Source organism: Limulus polyphemus, unplaced genomic scaffold (genome assembly GCF_000517525.1).
Source record: "Limulus polyphemus unplaced genomic scaffold, Limulus_polyphemus-2.1.2 Scaffold1242, whole genome shotgun sequence".
In the NCBI taxonomy this organism is placed as follows: domain Eukaryota; kingdom Metazoa; phylum Arthropoda; class Merostomata; order Xiphosura; family Limulidae; genus Limulus; species Limulus polyphemus.
The window spans coordinates 239,489-257,689 of NW_013666852.1; the positions used below are offsets into that span (position 1 = coordinate 239,489).

The 18,201-nt window shown below is 35.8% G+C and overlaps 1 protein-coding gene across 1 annotated transcript in view; it reads left to right on the top strand.

Annotated features, from left to right (window-relative positions):
• Positions 1-18,201, top strand: part of LOC106462760 (selenium-binding protein 1-B-like) — a 99,223-nt gene that overhangs the window by 22,866 nt on the left and 58,156 nt on the right. Inside the window, exon 2 of the mRNA XM_022390090.1 lies at positions 14,355-14,456. Within this exon, the coding sequence (XP_022245798.1) occupies positions 14,432-14,456 (25 nt within the window). The 5' untranslated portion in view covers positions 14,355-14,431. The remainder of the gene's footprint in view (positions 1-14,354; positions 14,457-18,201) is intronic.

Here is an 18,201-nt window from a genome sequence, read left to right on the forward strand (position 1 = left end):
TACTAGATATTAATTAAATTACAAATATATCAATTCATGTGAATATGACTGAAAATTTTCATTTTTTCTGAAAAGGTGATGTCTATTTACTTGTGACCATGCTGTGTGCATGTGTGTAAACAAGTAAAGTATGCTACTCTTTCTACAAATTTTATTTATTCTTACAAACCTTTAGTTGCCCAGTATTTCCATTATGAAACACAAAGATATTTTCACAGATTTATTTTCTTTGTTTTAGAAATTTGACAATGACATCTAAAGAGCTTACTTTGTCTAAGTGAGATGATCAATTGCAACACCACATTTCTTTCCTCCTATAAACATAGAGTGATCTATTTTTTATTATGGCTAAACCCAAATGCAGACTAACTTCACTTTTACTTAACTTGCACTAATTTGGTTGCCTATATGTATATTGCCCAACTGAGACCTAGAACTATCTACAAACTACAAGACGTTTTGATGTAGCAATACACACTTAAAGCAACGAGAAAAATTCAGAAGGTTCGAGTAACATGACAGTTGAATTATGCAGCAAATCATTTATAAACAGTTATGTAATCAAACGTGTGATAACTTCTCACTTCTCAAAATACTAAATTTGATACTTACTCTTTATAACCATGTACATCATAACTCTCATAGTAAATTTGAATAAAACAATCATGTATATCTAATAATCAAGACAGATATTGACAATATTTTTTACACTGTATTCAAAGACTTTTTAGTTCATACACAAAGTCTTCTCATATAGTCTGCACCAACGTTTACAGTTCCCTTGTTCATCTCTCATCACATAGGGCATCTGGTAGGGCTTGACCTTGACTATATCCCTGGTCATGATCTCTATCTTCTGTTGCACAAAGTCTGTCTTGCCTGGTCTATCTGTGAAAATATCTACATACTAGCACAGTAGCTCTTATAGGTCATTCTTCTGCTTACTACTCAGTTCTTCACTTATGTTGATGTTCTTGTAAGTCTCATCTCCAATTTGTGGTCTTAGGTCTAGTAGATTTTCATATTCTATGTCAAAGTTACTGTCTGATAGTTCTGCATCTATGACAGCCACACCTGCCATGTCCACCTGTGCCTCAATAGCTTCACCTGTTAGGCCTTCTTCTCTAATGATGTACCTCTTCAACAGACTGGCATAGTAGATCTTGGTCTTCTTGTCATCTTTCACTTCATAGTCCATTCTGTTCCCCACTTCCTGTACAAAATGTCCTTTTCACTGCAGGGTGAGTTTGTTGTTGTCTGTAGGTAGCATAACTAAGACCTTCTGCCCGACCTTGAAGCATTGATCCTTGGACTTTTTGTTATAACAGTGCTTCTGACTGCCTTGAGCTGCATATGAGCTCTCATAAGCAAGTTCAAAGGTCTCCTCCAGTAAGTTTCTGGGATCTAACACATATTGGTATGTATTCCTCACTCTGTCTCTTCTATTTACAGCTCTTTCAGTATCTGCATCGGACCTTGTACTGTTTTTCTGTAGAGCAACTCTAAGGATGAAAAATCTGTACTTGCTTGTGGGACTTCTTGGTAAGCAAATAATACTACCTGCAGGTACCTCTCCCAGTCACGTGGTCTCTCCTGGCACATCTTCAGCAAGCTCTTCAAAACTCCATTGACTCTCTCACTAAGTCCATTACATATGGGGTTGTACAGGGTGGTAAAGAGTTGCCTAGTGCTGATGAGTCAGCACACCTCTTGCATCAGTTTTGAAGTAAACAGGGTCCCTCTGCCACTCAGGACTTCTTTTGGAAAGCCTACTCTACAGAAAACTTCCAGGAGAACTTCTGCTACTCTATCCATATCTATTTTTGTTGAGCTATGGCTTCTGGATAACATGTCACATAGTCGACTACTGTCAACACATACCAGTTGTCCTTGTCAAAAACAGGTACTTGTGGTCCAGTCAAATCCACAACTACTCTGTGGGATGTCTCTTAATAGAGGGGAATCTCTCCTAGTGGCACTTTGGCTATCTTCCCTCTAGATATTGTCCTTTGACAGATGTTCTATGACCTGCAGAACCTGATCACATATATATAATGACCCCCAGCCAATGGAACTTGCTCGTGATTCTGTCTGCAATTTCCTTTGCTTCTAGGTGTCCTCCCACAATCAACTCGTGAGTCAGCTTCATCATTTGAGTCATGTATTTTGTTGGTACTATGATCTGTTTAATTTCCCCAGTATAACTACCTTGATAGATCTGGTACAGTCCTCCCTTACGGTCCTCTATTCTGTAAGTCCCTATCCCCTTTGTCTTGTGCTCAACTTTCTCTTAGGCAGTGTCCCAAAGTTTCTTCAGTCACAGGTCTTTCTTCTATGCTTCCTTCAGTTCCCATAAACCTACATTTGGGATGCCACCTTTCAAGACTTAAAGGGGTTTGATGTCTTGCTTGAATTTCTTTTCTTGAGCTATAGTGGTGACTTCAGATTCTTCAACAGTCTTCTTTCTGTCTGATTCTTTCAAACCTCTACTGCCTGTTATATTTCCAATTACCAAGTCACAGATGGGTGCCTTCTTACACATGGCCTCAAAGTCTCCCACATAGAATGGAGTATCAGTCTTTATTTTTGCTATGGGAAACTTTCTTACTGTCCCATCAATCAGCACCCATAGACGTACCTTGCCCATTGTCTGATCATCAGATACCAGTCTGTTTTTCACTGCTGCACCCAGTGTCTCATAGGACTTTCACTTGCTTGTCTCTGACATAGCCTTCCTGTACTGGCATGTTGTGGTTTCTTGACACATCTCGATGTTTGTCACATGTACCAATCACTATTGGCACTGTTGATCCATTTGCTAACTTGAGCTGACCATCAATCATGCACTGTTATTCATGGAAATAGCACTTCATTCTTGTGGTGAATCTGATGGGTTGTCACTATTGGCACTGTTGATCCATTTGCTAACTTGAGCTGACCATCAATCATGCACTGTTTATTCATGGAAATAGCACTTCATTCTTGTGGTGAATCTGATGGGTTGTCTCTGTTCTGTTTCCTCTGGCAGCAGCATCTATGATGACAGTCACTCCTTTCTCATTTCTTGTCAGCTACAGCTGCTTTATGTTGAAATTTCTGCTGTTGCTTGTTGGTGATAGACTTGCACTCATTCACAATGTGCCCCATTTTATAATAAGCATCTCTTTTCCTTTTTATCTGTTAAGTTCTTGTCACCTTTGATGGTATCCTGTTTCTGGTCAGTCACCAGTAGTCTTGACTTTAATTGGTTATTTTTGGACTTGTCAGTTATACTCCCTTCATGGGCTTCCATATACTGTTCTGCCAGCTTCATCATTTCATCCACATCTTTTGGTGCTTTCTCCTTGAGGAACAGTAACATGTCTTTTAAAACTATTTTCACACTTGAACATGCCAGTCCATCTTGTGATGTATCACTGTAGATGTGCCACAAGCTGAAATACAGTTTCTCCAGTGTCAGGCTTGACTTCTCAGAATTTCTAATGAAATCCTTCCTCAGTAAGTTCAGTGTTTCAGCAAGGCCATTTTTAACTTGTCATAGTCCATGACATCTTCTGACATTATGCTAACATATACTTGTAAGCCTTTTCCTGTGAGAAGGAGCTGAGACAGACTGCCCAGTCGCCTTTGTCCCAGTTCTGACTTTGGGCAAATATTTCATATCTCTCCAGGAAAGCATCCATGTTGTCTTTCTGTTTATCAAGTTTTGGCAACTTGGGTCAGCTGGCCCTGACCCCATTGTCATTCTTGGGTCCTGTATCTTTCTGTTGGGTGATCTTTGCCATCCCAGATTTTGCTCTTATTCTCTCTATTTTCAGTCTCTTCTCTCTCTTCTTTTCATCTTTCTCAATTTGTGCTCTTATTATACATATTTGTAGTCTCTCCTCTTTCTCCTTTTCTTATTTTAGTCTTTCTTCCTTTTGTTTCTGCCTACTCTCATCTTTCTCTATGTCTGTTTGCTTTTTAACAAATTAACATAGATCACCCTCTTTTAGTCCAAGTCCCTCATTTTTTTCCATACATTGATCAAAATCAATCAATATGGTTATATAGCATAATTGTAATCTCTACACTATATTTACCTCTGCTACACTTATGCATATATATTGGCCTATTTCTTTTGTCATTCATGTTTTCTTTTACCGCCATCTACCACTGTATAATCCTGGCTGGCTCGCCAGTGTCAGGTTTTATGAGGCCATGATTCTGTACAGAAGGTGTCTGTGAACTGTTGGCAATAAATAGACAGCATACTATCCACTTGTTTTAAAATAATATATATTCAAAACAAGTCAAACATACATACAAACTTTTTTACATTACTGGTTATCACAGTTATATCCAGAGCTTTATATAATTGTCTGTTTTTCGTCAAAGTCCACAGAGGTGGGTTCAATTGCTTTTGAAAACCCTTTCACAAGACAAATTATTTTCATTATCTCTGTTATTACAATAAGAACTGTGAAAATCACTTTAGAATTCGCCCATTATGGCTAAACTCACAAGCAGTCTAACTTCACTTTTACTTTCATTAATTTACTTTTTTACTTTTTAATTAATTTTTACTTAACTTGCAGTAACTTGGTCACCTACATATATTGCCTGACTGAGGGCTAGAACTTTTTACAAAACTATGAGAGATTGTGACAAATCAATACTCACTTACAGCAATGAAAAAAATTCAGAAGGTTTGAGTAACATGACATCAATTCACAACAATTGAACTATGCAACAAATGATTGGTAAACAGTTACATAATCAAACCTGTGATAAAGTGTTGCTCCTAAAGTACTAAATTTGACATTCATGCTCTATAACCATATAACTCAGTTATTGAATTTAAATGAAACAGTTGTGTATATCTAACTAATGGGATGCTTATAACCAACAGAAAGAACAGATTTCTCAGTTAGTCTCTTCAGACTAGAAGGCAAGTAATGATATATAATATATTTTCAAATGACAAGCGATTTCCTCTCTGCTTTATATCCATTGTGGAGATCAGTGTCCCTAGTGCTTGGCTATATTTTCTTGCCTTATAATTTTACAGATTAGTTTGATCGACAGTTAATTTGGATTTAGGTTTTACTTTTATGTTTTATTTAATGATGTATTTTTTGTGTTTTAAAATTCATATTTGAAAGGTGTAATGATTATTTAATGTAATAACACTCACTTAAGGTAAAAAGAAAAATACCAAAGGTTCGAGTAACTTAGTGTCAACAATAGTACAACAATTGAACCATACACACAATTTACGACACATACTGAGTTACATAACCAAACATGTCATAACTATCACCCTTAAAATAATTACTTTTAATTCTCTTGTTATGAAAAGTAAATAATCATTGAATATTAAATCACCAAATAAACTAAATACTAACTCTTACACTAAACAGTCTTGTATATCCAGTACCATCTAACTTTCAATTTATTTTTGTCACTGAGTTATAGTGGATTTTGGGAATTCCACCCTCATCAGATTTTGGTTTTTCTGCTAGATATCAGTGGAACTGAGTACCACAGACTAGTTAAAAAGTAACATGCTAATGTCATGACCAAATAATTTATTAAAGCAGATTGTATTTTGAATGGGCTTTTATTCTGTTGACTTTAGTACAGTAATATTTGTAAGTCATGCTATCATGGATGGTAACTTTCAGAGATAATGTCTGGGAATATAATAAGGAGGCAATTTTCTGAATCTATAGCTTTCACTAATCTTGGATGGTATGAGCAAATTAGTATTTTTGCTTTGTCTTTGGGACAAAGAGGTTGAAGGGCACTTGGCTGAGCAATTTCAGGTGCTTCTAATACAACCTCAAATAGTTACTCCACCTTTGTAGGAGAGAAGGGTCATAGTAGTATCAACTGCCTGAACATCCATGACTTACTGTGGAGATCTTTATGAGACTCTTAGGCTGAGGAAAGTTTCGAAATGTACCCATTGGTATAGAATTCAGTGTGTTTCATTTCAGTGCCATTAGGAGGAGTAGGTGGCATCTCGTTATGATTCAGTTGGTAGAGCAGTTACAAGATTTCAAGGCTGATAATATGCTGAAAATGGTTTAAAACCCTGTATTCGATAGCTTAGGTCACCATGGCATATGATGACGAAGTATGGTAAAACACATCAGGTTGTCATGATGACTACTTCAAGAACATGAATCCCAATGAATAGCTCAGTCATATCTCAACAGAGAAGTTGATAGTTGGGCACTGTTAGTATCATTCAGTGGAGAGTTAAAGCAGAAAATTTTCCAGTGTTCAAAAAAACAACAAAAGGTGATCTAGTCCACTTCAAGAAAGATGTTATTTGGAATGTATAGATTCAGGGACATGCAGTGTGATGTCTAATGAGGAATTTAGACCATCCATCTTTCATTGTCCTAGAGCATTTGTAAAAGGTGTGACTGAGTGACTGGGACAGAGTTTGTAACAAGGTGCGCCTGAGAAATTTACATGGCTGAGTTTAGAGCTTGAAGAGCCCAATAGAACTTGGCTGTATATACAGATTATATACATGGAAGATCATTTCCTAGTATGTCTCCTGAAATTTGCAAAGAGGCACTCATTGCCATGTTTACTTAGAGGTTAATGAATGACCCATGTGGCAACCCGTGGGACTGAGGGACATTTCCTATCTTATAGAGGTGATTTCAGTAGTGACAAGGTTTCAGGTGGTCATATCAAGCCACTGAAACAAAAGAGGAAACCAGTAGTAGTGGCTATTAGAGCTGCAGATTGTGATTTGAAACAGTCTCCAGAACCTGTAAAGGCCTCCAGAACACTACATAGGTGTCAACTCCATGCTCAGACAGCTCCACTGCAGAAAATGCTGCAAGTCACCATTGTACAAAAACCTGATTTCCAATGGTCTAGCAGGTTTTCCTTGGCCCAGACACACAAACATACTGCCAGTGTAGCTGGAATTGTAATTTTAAAATCATATTGAACAGGAGAGTATGAATGGCTGTTTGAACTGTAGCATATATGATCACTGGTTGTGGAAATGTCTATATATACCATTGTAAAACAAGACCATCAAACCCACACGCCTTTCAGACCAATACCACAACATATACAGGAAGGTCAGCATCGAGCAGTGGCTTAGTGGCTCCTGTTGATTTAAACTAGAGCTAGAGGATTTAATCAAAACAATCAATTAGCAACAAGTAGCAATTACATTAATTAGTGTCACATAAACTTATCAATTAGTCAAAATTATGATTAAGTCGATGAATTAAAATTAGTGTTTCAAATTATTAATGTGTATGATTTTTCTAACAGCCAATTAATCAAAATTCTAATTATACTGATTGTCACGAAAATAATAAAATAATGGAGCCACTAATGTAGAAGAGTGCAATTTATGCAAGCATATTGGGAGTTTGACTTGAAATATTGAGATGGAATACATTTGGTGGAAACCCTAATCATGAGTTTGAATTGTACTGAGATAATAACACAATGTGATCTGTGTATACTTAATACAGGGAAAGTTCATGATGTTAGAAAAACATGTAGGTTCAAGAAGTCTTCATAGAAATGAATAAAAACCCTATAACCCGAGCATTTTTGAAAGGTGGACCTTTCTTCTTCAGTTTGCCCCTAAAGAAGAAAGGTCCACCTTTCAAAAGCACTCAGGTTATAGGTTTTATTAATTTTTAATACAGGGAAAGGATATTTTAGGCTTGGTCTTAAACATTGAAGTGAGATATCTGAGAGCATGTGATTTTTAATGAAGGAAAGACAGCTATTAAAGAACTTACTTAAAATCAACTGAAAAATATTGTGGATCCATAGTATTCATTGATGTTGATGATGGAATATCTTGCAGTTTTCATAACTAGAATATTCATAGGTTTTGTGATGTAGAACTTAGTCAACATTTAAAATTCATTCAAAATGTTAAAAACAACAACAACATAATATACATTTTCTTTTTTTTTAAACCATACTATTTTTGAACCTTGCAGTTATTATTGAATGTTTATAGGTTTGATATTATTCTGTACAAAGTAATTACTATATACAAATTTTATGTTAACATGTAACTTAGTTCTTTCTTAGTAGGTTCTTTAAAATATCAGGCAAAAATAATTAAATCCAGTTAGGTAACAGTAATAAATTAGTGTATTTGCTTAATGTTATTACAAGCTTGAATGCACAGTATGCACAAATCATTTCACAAAGATTGAGAGTTTTTGCCAGTTTACTGCATTGCAAACATTACTTGTGTTACCAGTTGCAATAGCTGGAATTTGAACCTTTTTGAAGTCCCAAAATAGATATAATCTCCTTCAGTACATTCATCATGTGCTCAGCCATATGCAACTCATTTAACTGTCTTGTTTATAGAAGAGAATTTCTCATTTCCTAGGTGTCATTTTTAAAATGCTGTGTAATAGTGATGTTGTTTTCAGTATATCTCAAAGTTTACCCATAAATGGTAAGGGCTACAGAAGAAGCATATTTGAGTTCAATGTCAGACTTGTCCTTTTCCTCTTTACGCAGATCTGGAATTATTACAGTACTGAAGTGAGTTGTAGAACAGATCTTATCTCTTGGGTCCAAAACTGTAAGCAGTCTTAAAGTCAGAATTAACCATTGCTGAAAATGGTCACATATCTTTTTCTATAAAGATTCCAATAGCTATTTTATATCTTTTGCCCTTTGACTGTTTGGGTTTAATTTCTTTTTAAATGCTTCCTAGAGTTCTAACGGAGGAGTATTGTGGATTTTACTGCTTAAAGAAAGTGAAACTTGTGAGAATTTACATTTAATTTTCTTCATTTGTCATAATGTAAAATTATGTTTACTTTTCAGGTGTGTGACCAATGTTTAACATTGTTTCCATTTTATAACTCACCTCCAACTTACAAATTTTGTATATTTTTTTCAATCAGTTTTCTCTTACTCTTTTTGGATCTGAAACTTTCACATACAGCTGATTTGTAGGATGAAGGTGTGTCCTTTACCTGACACTTTGATGAGTCAGCCAATGTTGGGTTTAATTTAATATGCTATATTCATGAGAAATTAGAAACCTCACTAATGGAGTTTCCGAGCCACATTAATAAAAATAATGAAATCTATATTTAGAATGAGTATACAGTACATATTGATATTATTTATAGCATTTGCTTTTGTGTAACATAAAAAGACATTCAGAAAAATAAAAAAAAATAGAACCAAACTACAGCACAAATGAATCATGTATTGAACTGTGACCAATGAACTGCAACAAATTGTAATTTCAGTGATTTGTTATAGCTCTAGAAATAACTCTCTTTTATCACAATTAACTCTACTACTCTTGAGGATTCATGACCCATTTATATAACAAAGCTTTGTTCTAGAGATTTCTAGAGGAAACTGAACTTAATGTCATATTACATCATCAAAAATCCAAAGCTCCTTCTAGCTAACAAATTACAACATTAAAAATATAGCATACAACACTGTCCCCTTCATGAATTGTGAAGTCTCCTAAATCTAATTCAAACAAATAATAATAAAACACCACACCAAGTTATCCATTCACCAAGTCTTTTTGATGGTTTTCTTTTTCAAGACTCATGGTAAATGAATTGGATGGCATCTTGCCCCTTGTTGTTAGTGGCTGTCCTGTTGCAGGGGGAGTTGTTCTTTGAGTGATCAGGTGAATCCACTGGTAGCTCCAATCTTGCTTCTCCTCTAGAAGTAGTCTCAAAAGGAACTCCATACCCCTCAGTAAACTGAGGTTCCACTGACAAGTTCTTTTCTGGAGTAACTTGGTTGGCTGTTCTCTGATCAGTGTACTTCCAAATAAAATCACAATGAACTGCCTTTGGCTTAGATTCCATATCCTTCTGGATTCTATAAACCATGTCATTAATTCTTTTCAGTACAGTGTATAGGATATCTCAGCATTTTCTTAATTTAGAGCTCATTCTATCTTTTAGCAGAGATTGTACTGCCATATACTGTCACCTTGAAATAATCCAATCTTATCAGCATTAACGTCATAGCCATCTTTTGTTTTATCATCAATTGATTTCAGTCTTTTCTTGATGAAGTAATGTTCATATTTATTCTTCACATTTATGAGTTTTCTAATTACCAAATCCTTTGCTTCCACTATGCCCCACTCACAAGATGAAGAATTATTGCTTATAGCTCCTGGTTTAAGTATTTCAATTATTTGTCATGCAAAGGTACTTTACGCTATTTGTTTCAAACTATGCAGCTGTATGATGGGCACCAGCTGTTAGCCGGAGGTTGACCTGTGATAGACCAGCATCCTGTCCATGGAGAATGGGTCATCATTTCCATCTACTTGTACCATTTGAAGCCAGAGTTCAAAAGCACTGGCTGTATGTACCATGGCAAGGATTTAGCTATTAATTAACTTTTAATGTAGGGATTTCCTGGTCATTGACTGTGAAACTATCTTAAGCTGGTTTAACCTTGCATCAGTTTCTCCTCATAAAGTCAGTTCCCAAGATGCACTCTTCCTCAGTGTTAATTACTCGCACACCATTAGATGTAGAGAAGATTCCTATTATAAGGGTAATTTCTAACTTCCCTTTTGCTGAAACTTTTGTCCACCTGCTACTTTTTCTTTCTTCATTTCTGGAGGCAATTTCTCACCTTTCATTGACAAGTTAAGCCAAACAGTTGCAGCACACTACAAGGTTTTCTATTAATAAACCTTCTGGACTCTTGGACAATTTTCCTTAAATAATGAACATTTATTTTTCACTTGCAACAGATGGAATATGCATAGCTACTGATTCTTTACAGTGTATACTGTAATAGAAATACATCCCACAACCACAACTATAATATTTACCTCTTTCTGGTATCCTTTGGGAGGTGCTTTTATTCCATTCAGTCCTTTGCTTGCAGTTCTTGTCAAAATGCTCCTTCAAGTTACACTTGAAACATTTATTGTCTCATGATTTATATCCTCTATTTAATTAGTTGCTTTATTAATTTTTCCAATTCTTCTAGACTATATTAGAAGGGAATTGATTTTTCAATACTACAGGACCTAATAGTTCTGTAACTTCTAGTAGTTCATCTGCAATTTTGATGGCTTCCATTGCCAACTGCAGAACTTCTTTTAGAGATGTACAGCTACTCTGCTTCAGTTTAATTTTCATATCTTTGTCTGCTATGGCATCTATAAATTGGTCATATGCCAAGGAGTCCATCATCTCATGAAAAGTATCTGAGTAAGATAGCTTGGCAAGCCTTTTTTAAGTCTTCTGCAAGTTTTTCTAAGGTTTCTTTCTTCCTTTGTACCATGTTCTGGAACTTTGCTCTTGATACTTCTTTCTGATGCTGCACTCCAAAACCATTTGGACATTGCTTGGTAGTTGTTATAGCTCTCAGCTGGTCGATTATGTAATGTCATCAAAGCTGGTCCACTAAAATGGGCAGCAAGATGGATAGCCATTTTCACAGCTCTATTTATATTTTACCAAATAAATCCCACTTCTGACACCAAATGGTGTAACATAGTTCTTTCTTTGCAGGTTCTTGTAGATTATCACGTGAAAATAATTCAACATTCAGTTCGGTAACAGTCAGAAATTGTTTATTACCTCCTTAACTTTATTCCAAGCTTGAACATTGTTATAACTTCTTGGCTCAATTTTACAGCTATGCTAACTGTATTACACAACATAAAAAAAAAGATTAAATTACTTGTACAATGAAGCATGATAACAAACAATGACAACTCTATTTTGAAGTAACTTTTATCTGAACTAACTCTACTCTTAATGAAGCTTTATTGACATGTTTATATAACTAAGCTTTATTCTGGAGAGTTCTAGGACTAACATGAACTTCACATTACATCAACACAAACCCACAGCTCCCTCTAGATAATAAAAAAATTATGACATTAAAGATGTAACTTACAATAAACATTTAGTTGCAGTGTTAAAACATAAATTCAGTGTAGATTACGTGAATGTACTCCTGGATTTATCTGTGAAGTCAGTTTTGAACTTACTTATTTATTCAGATTTCATTTAACTTGAATCAAAAAGATGAAGGTGGACATCATTTCTGTGCTGCTTGGTACAAACAAGAACAAGGGAAAAGTTGTCGTGAAATCGATAGGCACTAGCTAGTTTACTCACTCTATGCATTGTTTGCTTGCTGGGTTTTTGCAAATCGGTTGGATGCACATTTCTCAACGGCTTGGAGTGATCCAAAAACTGGTTGCGAGATTTTTGTTAAATGTCTGTACAAAATTGAAAAACATGAAAAAAATGGAAGTCACAAAAAGCAGAGAAAGAAATTTTCTTTACCAAATTCCATTTGTTCAACAATAGAACTATAATGTCTGGTCTTGTAAAGGAGGAAAGAAAAGAGGTGGAAAAAATATGATGATTCTAAAACGTACTATAGATGCAGTTCTCTTTTTGGGAAAACAGGGTTTTGTGTTCTGTGGTCATCACGAGTATCGAGGTTTAGATTCCCCAAGTACAAATGGAAGTAATTTTCTGGATCTTATTAAGCTGTTGGCTAAAAATTATACATTAATGGAGCAACACTTATTATTGAGCTATTGAAATGCAAAATATCTCAGCCCTGTAATACAAAATGATCTGATACATTCCTTATCAGCCCAGATTTTTTATGATATGTAACAGTAAATGGTGATGCAGTGGAATGATTTATACAATTTAGCAAATTACCTGGAGCAACTGCTGAAGAGTTTTCAATGTTCTTCTTTCAGCAATCAAAAACTTGGGGCTGTCAATATTTATGTGTTACAGTCAGTTTTATGATGGAGAAAGCACCACATCAGGTGAAATATCAGGTCTCCAAACAAGGATTAGGGAAGTTGATCCAAACACACTCTTTATGCACTGCTGTGTGCATAATTTTAATTTCAAATTCGGTTGTTTTTTGGAACTCTAGAAGGTCTCTATACCTTTATTTCTGGCAGTTTACCTCATCTTTTAATACTAGAAGAACAACACGGTTATATCAAATTTTTTGCATTGACTCTAAAGAAAATCAACAGTAGAGGCAGTCTTGCAGAATTTACCAGCATTAGTAGTTTCCCTGCAAAGAATTGTGGATGGTGAGATAAAAACTGTGCTCCTAAACACCTCGCTGAGGCAAAGGGTATTCTGGTAACACTTGATACTTACAAATTCTTATTTCCTGGAGTAAAATAGTAGAGAAGGCTTTTAATTTATCCACATATTTATAGAAAAGTAGTGTAGATCTGGTAATGGTTTCTCATTTGATTCAGATTTTTGAAAATGAAATGATAAACATGCGAAATGACTCTGAATCTGAATTGAAACAGATTGATATCCAAAGTAATGTATCGTCCTTTACGGTTATTTATTTTCAAGACAATAATTACAAATTTTTGAATAAACAAAAAAGATTAGAATCTAAAATCAATCCTGGAAGTATATAATTTTGATTTGTTCATACTCCAAACACAGGGTATCAAGAGATATCTTGCATATGTCCATTTGGAGCTTGTAATGAAATTTGTTTTTTGAGCATATGATCTCCTTTATGCATATATCTAGTGTAGATACTCAAATTATGCCATTTTGTTATATCGTTATACACAACAGCCAAGACATTTGTTGTTATCAGTAACTGAAAGGGTAAGAGTAAATTGCATTCTTCAATAAAAGTCACTGAACATGAAATTATGTGAACTCCTTTACGTGTTCTCCTTTTCTTCAGTTTTGCTTCAGAGGGGCATATATAGAGTGCATAATGCTTTTCCTGCTATATTTAGTTTCCACCATGTGCAGATGATTAAAGTAGGGTGGATTTGAAATGTATTAGTCACAAATCAACCCATTTTCCTGCAAGAAAAGTCCTTGAAAGTGGGATTATATAACAGGTGTGTATCTCTTTAACTGTATAACTAACATTCAAATGGTGTGAGAGGTGGTGATTTTAGGTTTAAATGACTGATAAATTATAAAGCTAAATCTGTGAGCAATAATTAGGGGTCTGTTTATAAAAACAGATAATTGAGGACATGGTGATATGCATGTAAAGGAGTTCACAGAATGGGTGAAGGAGATCACTATTTTAATTCTACTCCTTATATATGCTTTGCTCTTTGTATAATGTCACATTATTAATAAAAGCTTACATTTATGATCTGTGGAAATAGTCTAATACAAAATAAGTATTCTTATTAGCCTGCTATAGCTCTATTTACTCAAGTATAATATACAGAGGTGGTATGCATTCCAGTTATGGGTTTTATATTTGTATCTTTAGAAATATTATCACAGAAAAAAGGCAGCAGAAGGGAAACCCTTCTTACAGTTTGTTTGCTTTTTTCATTTTTATTTTAGGTACAATATAATTTGGTAAAGAAGAACACATGTGAAAAACAGTAATCATCTTCATCAAGGTGGAAAAATATGAAAGAATGTTGCCCAAGTGCCAGATTTTTGGTACAAGGTTTTTTAGTAGTTATAGTTTTAAGAACTATATAAATCATACTTATTGGAGAATATTTTTTTTCAACATTTTCCAGTTGAAAAATGTACACTTAAGAAAGCCTGACCCATATTGAACAAAAAATTTCAAATAAGTTCAGCCATTCCAGTTTCAGAAGATTGGTAAGTCTGTTACTCCCTCCACCATCCAACTCAATGCAGAAGGACCACAGTCGCCAATAATACTCTAATCTTTGCAATTATACCATATGTCATGCAACAACTGACATTTGGACTGGGTGCTCCATAATGGCTAAATTACTATCAGTACAACTTCACTGCTGATATTCACCAAAGCTTTGGTTTATCTCACAAAAATTAATTTGTTACAATTCATCATTATGTCACTGTAACTCAGCAGCATCTGTAACAATTAATATGCTCATAAAGCAAAATTTCACTAGATAATGAAGCAACCTCTAAGACTAAGCTGATTCTAGTTACTACTTCATATCCACTGTTCTACCTTATAATTTATACTTTATTCTGTCTACATCTCTACTTATTTGTTACTGCAAGCAACCTATTTATCCATTACTGTTAGAATAACTTGATTTCACCATTCTATAACTAGTTCAGAATGTATTCATAATAGGGTATATTCTTGTAATGCTTACATGTTTGTAGGTGTTTATGCATGTTAACCAGATGTAGAAAGGTAATGTTACGTATCTGCTTGTTTGATAATTTCCAGTATAAATTCTTTCCGAGGAACTTCAGCGATACAAGTCCTTTCTTGATGAAACCAGTTTATTCTTCCTCGATACAGACTTTTAGCACACAGTAATTTCACAATCAGTACGTTTCTCGTCACTTCAAACTTAACTACTTTTATAATGCATGCTATAAATCACATTGATTCACAACCTTGATAACTTTGCTCGAAACGTACCGTGACTACTGTTTGCTTTATCATACATTCATCTCCCCAGGCTTTCTCTGCCAGGATTATATACTAAAAAAGAGGGCATTTCGAACAAACTCGGGCTTACCCAATAATTCATAATCATTCGAGAAATTTGTCATGTGTTATCAGCCTCATGTGACTTCTGTTGTCGTAACACTGCCCCTTCCTTAGTATTGTTCATCCCGAACAATAGCCACTTACATTAAACTAATAGATAATTAACAATAACTTAATTAGATGTATAGAAGTTACAAACACAAAATTAAAATACAACAAAGTCTCTTAATTTTATAGGATGTTTCTTCTTTTGTACTGGTCTCTGTCTTATTGGCTTCTGCTTTACTTGGGATTCATCTGCTCCATCAGGAAATGTCCCATTATCGGTAGCAGTCACTTCAGTGGTAGGAACTTCATTAAAGGCTTCACTGTTTTCCTTTTCAAAATCAGGTAGAGTTTCTTCCTCAACAGTGGCTTTTTCAGGTGACACATCTTCAGCAGTGTCATTTGTTCTGTTGATCATTTCGTTCCAGCTGAAATGTCCTGGAACATGATAACGCAAAAGCCTGTTGGATGCACCACCTTTGGCTTACCTCACTGACCACATTTGAGAGACAATCCACTATGTTATATGGGCCTTCCCATGGAGAAGACAACTTAGGAGAATTGGTCTTTCTGGGATTATACAACCACACCTTGTCTTCTGGTACAAAGCTGACTTCAGTAGATTTCTTATCATAACATAGCTTCATAGAATCAGCAGACGTTTTTAAGTTTAAATGCACTTGATGGTGAATATCATCCATCCTTTTCGATAACACTTTCACAAACTCTGACACATTTTCAGGCAACTCTTCATAAGGTGGGCGTTCTGTTATCAGGTCCACTGGCAACCAAAGTTCCCGACCAAACATCAGCTTTGCTTGAGTGTATCCAGTGGCTTTATGCTCTGCTGTTCTATAGGCCATCAACAGCAGAGGGAGTAAGACATCCCAGTCATCTTGGCGGCTACTACAAAACTTTGCCAATTCCAGTCTCAGTGTCCAATTGTACTTTTCTACCATCCCATCAGACTGTGGGTGAAGTGGCATTGTCCTGGTCTTTCGGGATGCCAAACAACTTGCAGCATTCTTGGAACACGGCCGATTCAAAGTTACGGCTTTGAGCTGAATGCAGTTTGTATGGCATACCAAACCTGAAGAAGAAATCACTAATAGCCGAAGCTACAGTTGTAGCTTCTTGATTTGGTATTGTATATGCCTCAGGCCACTTGGTGAAATAATCCATCACTATACAAATATACCTGTTTCCAGCACGAGTTTGGGGCAAAGGACCAGCAATGTCAATGGCTACTCTTTCCATTGGTGTGCCAACTTGATATAACTTCATTGGAGCACGTCCCTTATGCTTGGTCCCTTTTAGCACAACATGTACTGTAGGTCCTGAACCATTCTTCCACATCTTGCCTCATACCTATCCAGTAAAATCTTTGCCGTAGGTGACTCAATGTCTTCTTAACTCCTAGATGTCCTCCTGTTAAACTATCATGTGATTGACGCAGCACAACTTCCCGTAACTTTCTCGGTGTAACTGTTTGCCAGGTCGTCACTTTCCCATCTGCGGACAAGAATACCATCTTCAAGCCTCAACTGGTCTCATTGTGCCCAATAGTTTTTTGTTACAGGGCGTAAGCTAGACACCTTCTCCTAAGCAGGGCACAAAACACTTGCTTTTAGAAAATCAATTATTTGCTTCAAATTTGGTCTTTCTCCTGTTCTGCTTTAATAGCTATACCTGGTTCCACTTCACCATCATCAACTCCTTCAGTCACTTTGAGTTCAGCTTGATGACACCTGGTTAGTTCAACCTCCCTTTTAACACTTACCGGAATTCGCCCTGTGTTGTTCTCAACCGTCATTTTATCGAACTCAACTACAAACTTCCTCGGTAGTAAGTAGTCCAATCCTAATATGCATTGGTCTTCAATGCCAGCCAAGTATACTTTGTGTCTGTCCTTTATGCCCATGAGCTCAATAGTTTCCCAAACTGGTCCCCACAACCTTGCATAATGTCCTGTCACACCACAGAGCTTCTGTATGGCTTCTGGTACTCCTTTGTGATATAGTACCTTGATACTCACAAGGGTTTGCTGAGATGCAGAATCTATGACAAAGTTGCACGTTTGGCCATCCAGATTTCCTGTCACGTAGACACTATATGTACTTGCCATTTTACACTTAGCTGTTGGGATTTTTACGATGGGGTTGGTGGGCGTCCCTCAACACCAACCACTACTGGTTTCCCAGAGGCTGACTTAATGGTGGTATTCTTCTGTGGAAATTAAGTGTATTGTAAAGTTGTATTGAGAAAGAATAAACTAGTTTTATTTAAGAAAGGACTTGTATCACTGAAGTTCTTCGGAAAGAATTTTTACGGGAAATTAACAAACGACCACTTAATTTCCTCAGTCACTTTAACTTCAACACACGCTATAATTCAGAACGATTCACGCACCTTACTTACAACTTGACTCGATCATCTGTCTCAATATCTCTCCATCTGCAATTCATTTGCCGTGCTTATATACTAAAAAATAGAAGGCGCCTGGAGAAGACTAGAGTTGCTAGGAAAAGTCAAGATCCTTCGAGAATATCATGACGTGTTACTAGCGTCACGTGACTTCCGCTGTCTTAACAATATTTATAAATCTGCTAAGATGTTTTATGGAATGATGAAGTTCCAAAACTAAATATATTCAGCATAGGGTATAGATATTTATGGTATTGGGTACAGCTT